Here is a 10,050-nt window from a genome sequence, read left to right as displayed (position 1 = left end):
ATGATGCAGTCCAGAGAATGGAATGGAAACTGTAGTAATTTAATACGTGTTTTACAGTAACTGATGACATGAGTTTTAGAGTAAACAAAGACAAGATTTTGCATAAAGTTGAAATAAATTTGTTTTACTTCAGTAATTTCAACTTTATAAAGTTTTCTAAACTCTAACACTTCTAGCGTTCCTACTAAAACAGCTGATGATACACCAGAGAGAAGCATTGGTCAGAGATTCAACAACAATAATTACAAAAGAACAGCCAGTGCCACGGCTCACTAGGCTAATCCTCTGCCTGCGGTGCCAGCACCCTGGGTTCTAGTCCCGGTCAGGGCGCCGGATTCTGTCCCGGTTGCTCCTCTTCCTGCCCAGCTCTCTGCTGTGGCCCAGGAGTGCAGTGGAGGATGGCCCAGGTCCTTGGGCCCTGCACCCACATGGGAGACCAGGAGAAGCACCTGGCTCCTGGCTTCGGATCAGTGCACAACGTGCCGGCCACAGCAGTCACTGGGGGGGTGAACCAACGGAAAAGGAAGACCTTTTTCTCTGTCTCTTTCACTGTCCACTCTGCCTGTCAAGGAAGAAGAAGAAGAAGAGGAAGAGGAAGAGGAGGAGGAAGAGGAGGAGGAAGAGGAGGAGGAAGAGGAGGAGGAAGAGGAGGAGGAGGAGGAGGAGGAGGAAGAGGAGGAAGAGGAGGAAGAGGAGGAAGAAGAGGAAGAAGAAAAAGAAAAGAAGAGGAAGAGGAAGAAGAGGAAGAGGAAGAGGAAGAAGAGGAAGAGGAAGAAGAGGAAGAGGAAGAAGAGGAAGAGGAAGAAGAGGAAGAGGAAGAGGAGGAAGAGGAAGAGGAGGAAGAGGAGGAAGAGGAAGAGGAGGAAGAAGAGGAAGAAGAAGAAGAGAAGTAAAACCACTTATCTTACATGAAAATATGTGCAACAGACATTCAGAACCTTGGGAGGACTTGGATTGATTATTTTATTCATCAAACATTTTAGGAAAAATGCAGTGTTTCTATGGAAGACCCACTATTTCCACAAAAGGTAAATGTTGAGAGGAATACGAGGTTGGGGAAAGCTGTATCTGCCTGGCCACCCCTTTCAGATGTACCCTGTCCCGTGTCAGTGGCTCCCAGACACACACCCTCCTGCCCCATGATGCAGCCCAGGCCTGCCATTCCCACAGGAACACGCCTGAAATGCCAAGATTGCTTTGCTAAAAACAACACCTTGAGGCTTAGGATTACATTTTGTAGTATGTGAGAGGAAACAAGCATTTGTAGGGCCTGCCCACGCAGGAACAAACAAGACAGAGAATTGACTCAAACCAAACCATGACACCTGCAAGAAGAAGGGTGCAGACTGTGCCTCCTCACACAGGACACCAAACCAAGAAAAAAGGGGGTGCAGAACAGAGGGGAGACAGGGTACAAACTTATGGCCAGACCACATTTACTCAAAGAAAACAAATCCGCAGAGGTGGGTGTACACAGACTGAACCCGTGGCAGAAGGCCCAGACCCCAGGGGCTTTTTTGTATCTTATGTGGGCTAGGAGTGGGGGTGTGGGGCAGCAGGCAGAGGTGAATTCCCACACCTGGGAAGAACGAGGGGCATGTGAAACCAAACTGAGATGCAGGGGACAAGGGATAGAACCCTACTTCATCTCTTGGGCAATGAGCTACAGTGGCTGAGGCTTATGTCTTTGTCCCATAAAACACATTTCACTCACACTTCAAACATCCTTGGGCTGTCACTTCTACCACACTTCCTGTTCAAGTTGTTTCCACTGAACGGCATGAACTCTGTGTGGCTCAAAACGGGCATCTCTGTATTTCAGGATTTTCCTCACACTGACAGCAAAGCAGAGCTTCCTGCCCATGCCTGAGACACTCCTGACTGACCTCATCTTCAGTCAGGGCTGGCCGAGCCAGCTGTTCCACAATCAGCCTGGTTTGCCATGTTCAAACAACCAGAACAGCAAACCCACACTTCTGCTTCTCAGCAAGATAGGCAACAGCATCCAGATGTGCCCTCGTGTGTGTGTGTGTGTGTGTGTGTGTGCCCACGCCAACAGGCTTCAGGACATCAGACACCAAGCGCCTGAACACATCAAGAGGAAGAAGCCTTGAGACACAGGAGGGGTGTGGAGGGGGCATGGTCATCAGTGCAGGGAGTAGAAAGGATTGCAAAGTTCCCAGCACACAGAATCGAGAATGTCTGCGGTGATGGATACGCCCTGTACCCTGATCTGATAACACACAAGGAACACAGGCTTTGAAATACCACATTTTCTCCCTCAACACGCACAATAATTATGTGCAGTTAAAAGATCAAGAGGCAAAACTGGGTCCGTAGCTCCTCTTTGAGTCTGGATTGAGGGGTGATTTCCCTCAAAATTAACTCTCAACGTGCCCCCAGAAAGCAGCTGGACTGCGTTTTAGTTGAGTTACACAGCAACTTGTTGAATTGCTCGCCCAACCTTCTTAAATGAGAAACTCTCAAACAAAACACTACCCAGATCTTCCCCATTTGCCAGATGTGAGCCTACAACATTCCTTTTAATTACACACAGCTGAGACGAGGCTCCAACGGGCTCACTGGAATTTTTCTAAGCCACCCACACTGTCTTTCTCACACCTCACATTCGCTATTTGCTTTCATGGCAAAACAAGTAAACAGCTATAAACTTGCTCAGAACCTCAACCCTTTCCTTTGGGTAACTACACTGTTAAAATGTGAAAAGTGAGTTCTTTCTATGAATACTGAAGCTGTTCTGACATTTAAAATGCAAACAGTGCAACAAGAGTCCAGCACAAGACCTGCCTCACGGTGCTGCCTGCACGTGGCACACAGCTAACACTGTTTGCCATGCTGCTGCTGTGTGCCTGGCCAAGGACTAACACTGCCTCCTGGGGGGACAGCAAAGCTACTGGACCCCAAGCACTCATATTTAGGAGACGACCTCTAGGGCTACAACCAGACCAAAGGCAGTATTAGACCAGGCAGTACTAGAACCAAGAAGGAAGTGGGCACTTAGCGCAGTTAGTAGCCGATGTCCTCGGCCTCCCAGATACAATGCAGGCATTGCTCTAGATCCTGGGAAAGAGCAGCAAACGCACAGAGACCAGGCCTGGCCTTCTCCGATGTTACTCTTCACGAGACAGAGCATGACAGCAGGAGTGTCAGGAAATGTATGTGCTGATCCATGAGGTGAAATAACAGCTCCTGGACGCCATGTACACACAGACACACACTCACATACACATGCTCCATAAAGCTCATGGAAAGTAGGAGTAAGACAAGCTTTTTGGTGAAAATTTTTTTTTTGAAATTAAAGCATAATATTTTGGGGGGATACACATTGTTCATGAAATTTTGAAGACCCATCTTGTGCCTGTATATATGCCAGGACCTCCCCAAAACCCCACAACCAAATAACATCACATCATTTAATATGAACTATGAGACAGTATAGCACATCCTGAACTATATCACATAACATCAGTTCCACACACTATAGAAACATACAGTGCAGAGACCCAGGTGTGGTGCAGCCACTATTAGTTTCAAAACTGACCATGTCACCTTCCTGCCATCTCAGCAGGGTCTCTAAGGTCATAGGTTCCCAACTGTTATCACACTCAGGGAAACAAACACACCTGATGCTAAGTGTACGCCCACGCAGTATTTGCCTTTTGGTCTAGGGACACGTGTGTTTGCCAAGTGTTCCCAGGCTATTTTGAAACGAGCTGTCTCCCCAGGGCCTTCTTCAGAGCCCTCACTACTTCCTTGTTGCGGAGACTGTAGATCAGAGGGTTCAACAGGGGCGTGATTACGGTATCAAGTACAAAGAGATGTCTGTCCAGCTCTGGGGAAAGAGTAGAACTCGGTGTCATGTAGATGACCATGGCTGGACCAAAGTAGAGACTCACCACAGTGAGGTGGGAGGAGCAGGTGGCCAGGGCTTTGTTCCTCCCTTTAGGGGAGTTCATGTGGAAGACAGTGAGGAAGATGAGGGCGTAGGAAGCCAGGATGAGGCTGAAAGGGATCAGGAGCAATACTGTGCCCGTGATGAGCACCACTTTCTCATAAACGGAGGTGTCCTCACAGCAGAGCTTCAGGAAGGCCATCACTTCACAGAAGAAGTGCTGAATCTCTATGGAGCCGCACGTGGGGAAGTGCATTACATAGATGGTATGGGATAAGGAAGCAAGAGAACTCCCCACCCAGGTCATGGCGACCATGAGCAGGCAGACCCTGGGACTCATGAGCGTGCAATATCTCAGTGGGTTACAGATGGCCACGTAGCGGTCATAGGCCATGAGGGTCAGGAGGACACTCTCTGCTGCTCCTAAGGTCAAGTAGAAGAACATCTGGGTCCCACAGCCGACCTTTGAGATTTGTCGCGTCCCGGAGAAGAAGTCAGCAGCCATCTTGGTGACGGTGGATAAAGTCAAAGTCAAGTCCATGAGTGACAGCTGGCTGAGCAGGACATACATGGGGGTGTGGAGCTGGGGTTCCAGCAGGATGAGGGTGATCAGGGTGGCATTTCCAGAAACAGCAGCAACATAAGTCAGAAGAACGATGGAGATGAGAAACTCGGGGTGCCTGGAGTTGGAGAAGAGCCCCAAGAGGACAAAGCTGACGCTGGCTGTCTTGTTCCTGTTCCCCATCCAGGGTTTTAATTACCTGAGCTGATTCTGATGAGAGTAGGAAAATAAAATGCACCTTAAGGCTTTGTGAACACCCTACATCTTATTCAACCTTTCTCTCTGATTGTTATGGAGATTTAAATAAAGCCAGAGGTCTGGATATAAGGAAATGTTTTCTGCATGTTTTTTCCTGTATTCAGTCATTTTCAAGTGACAACTGAGGGGGACAGATCATGGTACCCGGTTTACACAGCCAACACAGGAACTGGGGTGTTTGTGGACCACAGCATTGTTCCTGTGGAATGCATTTATCATTTCACGGAAAGTCATGGTTGTAGCTGCCTGGTGTTTGCTGGGACTGTGAGACTGCCAAGACCCCAGACATGCCGGCCACTCTATGCCGTGGCCAGGCCAGGAGTGGTGGAGGTGATGTGAGATGAGGAGTGAGATCAGACTGCACAGCTGAGTGTGCTGCGCCTCACCCTGTGCTTTGGAAGGAGGCTTCGCAAGGCAGTGAATGTCAGCGATGATGTTGCCTCGACTCCCAGAAACCTAAAGACACAGCAAAAAGAGCCCCAAAGTTCCAGATGCCTTGCAAAACAAGCTAGATTTCCTACACATAATGTATTGATCCTTCTCTCTGCATATGAAACACCCACCCTCTCCACAAGACTTCCAATTCTCCTCCCCGTGTTTTCCTCTGACTCGATCCTTACAGGATTCTCCCAAATCCTGCTCACTCCTGGGTCCTATCAGACTTGGATCAGATGTGTCACTTGACATCATCTTGCAGGGGTTACACACTCCAAGCAGCACTTGGGAAAGATAAGCCAAGGGAGGAGTGGGCGGAGACCATGATGCACTGCTGTGCCTGATTCATAATCACCGCCAGTGGAGGAGAGGTTTGAGCACTTCCCATGCCCTGCCCAGAATCCTCCCTAAGCAAGAACCTACTCACAAAGCACCTACTGAGGCCCCAAGCACCTACAGATCTTTCCACTTACCAAGCACTTACTGAGCACTTCCTCGTGCCAAGCATGGATACTCACTATTACTCCACCATGAGAGCAGGACCACCTCTGGGGAGACAGCATTCATCAGAATACCAGGCAGGGAGTAGGCAGGCAGGCACACAAAGAACTCCCTGCAGGTGTCATGAGCACGGCGACGGAGGAGCGGAGGTTCTGTAACTCCGTCATGTACCTGTTTCAGATGAGGTGCACGTCAGGGAAGGTAACTCTTAGAAAGCATCCACTCGGGACCCAAAGGAAGAAAAGGCACAAGCTGGCCACTATGAGGACCAGAGGGGAGGGAAGCTCCATGGCCCTGACCTGGGGCTTCTGTGGGTGGCACCTAGAAGAAAGTGGAGGACACGACTTGGTTGGGATTTTTGCTCACTTCCAAAATACCTTAATGAAGGTGCCTGGTGACCTGAAGCCCTGGTTTCCTCATTTGGGAAGCGCATACAACAAAACAATGCTAAAAGACAACAGATTCTGGCCACATGCTGGCTACCGGAATCCTCCACACTGGAGTCCTCCTTCATTGTTCACAAACAACTCTGAGTGGGGGCAAAAGCACAGAGGGCAGCCCACTCATCCCACAGCACACAGCTCCTGACCACCCAGGCAGGGTTCCAACCCATGCAGTCTGGTGGCAGAGCCCCTGCACTCAGCCACTCAAACACCTGCATGATGTGCGTTGCCAGCATGGGATGAGCAGGTGCTTACACAGCATGGGCCACAGAGCCTGGGCAGCAGTAGCGGTGATGGCCAACACTCTCACTGTTCTCTGTGAGTACACAAGAGGGTGTCCTGGCCACGTGCATCACAAGGCAAGGTTTGCTCTGTAGGCGTCAGCCTTGCCAGGAACACTCTGCCTCTCCCCTCGCTCAACCAGCCTATACCTGGATCCTAAGTAGTTTTTCCCATGTTCATCTGGGATAAAACAGCAAATCAAGAAAGGATTTTCTTTCCACTGCATTTCTGTCTCTTCTTCCTGAATCATAACTGCCAGGCCTGTGGTCATCAAAGCTGACTCACGTTAACCGGGAATGTGGTCCAGATGGCATCCGAACAGAGCAATGTACAGAGTCAGGACATGGCTGCCCACCTGGTATGCCGGACATGGCAGGTGGCAGGGAGACCAGAGCGAGGCTGTGAGGCTGAGATAAACACGCAGAGCGAGACTGCGGCTGGCAGCACCCTGCGTGGTGCCCACACGCTCTGAACGGCCCCTGCCTTGGTCAGCACTCCCACCACCCCTGAACAAGGGCTGCTCCCCCAGAGGAGAGACTGGCACTCTGGCACATGATCCGGCCATGCTGTCCCCAGGGAGCTGACCTCATACTTCTCACTCAAGCCCGCAGGGGCAGGCCCTGGGGAGGCGCAGAGACGCACTCTTCCCCTCTGGGCATGAGCTGAGGCTGGCGAGGCAGGAGAACTCGCAGTGCTGGGTGGGTGCCAGGCAGCACCTTCCTGCCTGACCATGCTGTGCCCATGCCCCAGGCACAGCAGGGAGCGCACGCAGGGGATGCCGATCGCAGAGCAGCTATCTCGGGGGAGCGTCCTGGCCCAACAAAACCCTCAGGCGTTAATTATTCCAAGTCCCCAGACCAAGCTGCCGCCATCAGGCAAAAAGTCACACACATGCCTGTGCTCGGGTCTGGACAGCCAGACAAGCGGTCATGGCCCTGCCCCGGCCCGTCCAGCACTGCTCCATGCCCGCCCTTCCCACCCTGGTCAGCCGTGGATGCCTAAGCAGAGACGCGGTGACTACAAACTGTCCTCCTCGAGAGTGTAAGGACAGTGTCAGGCACGTTGATTAGACAACCTGAGGTGGGTGCAGGGAGAGAGAGATGATCTCACTGATGCACTCTATACTTTTTCTAAAGGACATCTCCCTTACTCCCTGAAGTGTCTCTCTTCCTGTATTCAGCTCTGGGCTCTGCTCCAGTGGTTTCCATTTCTCTTTCACACACACACACCCCTAACCACCACCTCGCACATTTTCTGACTATTATCAAACATTGTAAACTCTTTAAAAAATACTTTTCATTTGGAAATATCTTAAAGGCACAGCCTGTTGTATAGAAACCATAACAGATGAACAAGAGATGGGCCCTGCAATGAACAGCCCCAGCAGGGAACGCTGTGGTGGAGTAAGTGGGTGAGGAAAGAGATCCAAGGAAAGCTACCTAACTTTTCTGAGAGCCCAAACCATGGACTGAGGCTACGAGTTATGAGACTCCTGAAAACAAACCCAGTGGCCCAGGAGGCTGAGGTGGCCCCTGGAAAGAAGAGCAACAGATGGAAATAAGGTTACACTGCTATAGACAACGACAGAGAGTCCCACAAGGTCACTGAAAATGTTGATTATTAAAAAACTATGGGGCTGGCACCGTGGCACACTTGGCTAATCCTCCACCTGCGGCACTGGCACCCCAGGTTCTAGTCCCGGTTGGGGCGCCGAATTCTGTCCTGGTTGCCCCTCTTCCAGTCCAGCTCTCTGCTGTGGCCCGGGAGTGCAGTGGAAGATGGCCTAAGTGCTTGGGCCCCTGCACCCACATGGGAGACCAGGACGAGGCACCTGGCTCCTGGCTTCAGATTGGCGTAGCTCCAGCCATAGTGGCCATTTGGGGGTGACTCAACGGAAGGAAGACCTTTCTCTCTGTCTCTCTTTCTGTCAAATAAATTTTAAAAAATTTTTAATTTTAAAAAAAAACTATGCATGGGTTTCCAACACTTTGTACCAAAGTGAACTTATATTTTAATTCTATTTTCTGCAGACTCTTTTTTTTTTTTAAAATGATGATGAAATCAGAGCAGACCTATTGTCATGTTTAATCCCAGTGAGAGTCAAGTTGGGAATTGATAATTTCTTTTTCTTTTTTTTACAGAGGATCAGTTTAGTATGCATTAAGTAAGGATTTCAACAGTTTGCACCCCCATAGAAACACAAAGTGAAATATATTGTTTGAGTACTCGTTATAGCATTAAATCTCAATGTACAGCACATTAAGGATAGAGATCCTACATGAGGAGTAAGTGCACAGTGACTCCTGTTGTTGACTTTACCAATTGACACTCCTGTCTATGGCACCAGTAATCTCCCTATGCTCCAGTCATGAGTTTCCAAGGCTATGGAAGCCCTCTGAGTTCTCCGACTCTTATCTTGTTTAGACAAGGTCATAGTCAAAGTGGAGGTTCTCTCCTCCCTTCAGAGAAAGGTACCTCCTTCTTTGATGACCTGTTCTTTCCACTGGGATCTCACTCACAGAGATCTTTTGCCAGAGTGTCTTGGCTTTCCATGCCTGAAATACTCTCATGAGCTTTTCAGCCAGCTCCGAATGCCTTTAGGGCTGATTCTGAGGCCAGAGTGCTATTTAGGACATCTGCCATTCTATGAGTCTGCTGAGTATCTCACTTCCCATGTTGGATCACTCTCCCCTTTATTTACTCCATCGGTTAGCGTTAGCAGGTACTAGACTTGTCTATGTGCTCCCTCTGACTCCCAGTCCCTCCACCATGACCAACTGTGAACTGAAATTGACCACCTTGAACAGTGAGATGGCATTGGTACATGCCACCTCGATGGGATTGAATTGGAATCCCCTGGTATGCTTCCAACTCCACCACTTGGGGCAAGTCAGCCTGAGCATGTCCCAAATTATACATCTCTTCCCTCTCCCATTCCCACTCCCATGTTCAACAGGGATCACATTTCAGTTAATTTTCAACACTTAAGAATAACTGTGTGATAATTACAGAACTAAACCAGTCATATTAAGTAGAACAGATAAAAAAACTACTAAGAGGGATAATGTATTAAGTTGTTCATTAACAGTCAGGGCTATGCTGATCAAGCCACCGTTTCCCATAGTGTCCACCTCACTCCATCAGGTTTCCCTCTTGGTGTTCAGTCAGTCGTCACCGATCAGGGAGAACATATGGTATTTGTCCCTTTGGGACTGGCTTATTTCACTCAGCATGACGTGTTCCAGATTCCTCCATTTTGTTGCAAATGACTGGATTTCATTGTTTCTTACTGCGGTATAGTATCCTAAAGAGTACATATCCCATAATTTCTTTATCCAGTCTATCGTTGATGGGCATTTAGGTTGGTTCCAGGTCTTAGCTATTGTGAATTGAGCTGCAATAAACATTAGGGTGCAGACCGCTTTTTTGTTTGCCAATTTAAATTCCTTTGGGTAAATTCCAAGGAGTGGGATGGCTGGGTCGAACGGTAGGGTTATCTTCAGGTTTCTGAGGAATCTCCAGACTGACTTCCATAGTGGCTTGACCAGTTTGCATTCCCACCAACAGTGGGTTAGTGTCCCTTTTTCCCCACATCCTCGCCAGCATCTGTTGTTGGTAGATTTCTGCATGTGAGCCATTCTAACCGGGGTGAGGTG

The 10,050-nt window shown here is 49.2% G+C and overlaps 1 protein-coding gene across 1 annotated transcript in view; it reads right to left on the bottom strand.

The window, feature by feature from the left end:
• Positions 1-3,289: 3,289 nt before the first annotated feature.
• LOC100343881 (olfactory receptor 2AG2) overlaps positions 3,290-10,050 on the bottom strand; it is a 22,003-nt gene continuing 15,242 nt past the window's right edge. Inside the window, exons 2-3 of the mRNA XM_070075966.2 lie at positions 5,687-5,840; positions 3,290-4,685 (exon numbers count right to left, since the gene is read on the bottom strand). Coding sequence (XP_069932067.1) covers positions 3,720-4,658 — 939 coding nt within the window. The 5' untranslated portion in view covers positions 4,659-4,685; positions 5,687-5,840 and the 3' untranslated portion in view covers positions 3,290-3,719. The remainder of the gene's footprint in view (positions 4,686-5,686; positions 5,841-10,050) is intronic.

This window comes from Oryctolagus cuniculus, chromosome 6 (genome assembly GCF_051225735.1).
Source record: "Oryctolagus cuniculus isolate XC-2025 breed Fujian yellow rabbit chromosome 6, ASM5122573v1, whole genome shotgun sequence".
Lineage (NCBI taxonomy): Eukaryota > Metazoa > Chordata > Mammalia > Lagomorpha > Leporidae > Oryctolagus > Oryctolagus cuniculus.
The sequence above is the reverse complement of the archived record's forward strand: the minus strand, read 5'-3'. Positions and strand labels throughout refer to the sequence as shown.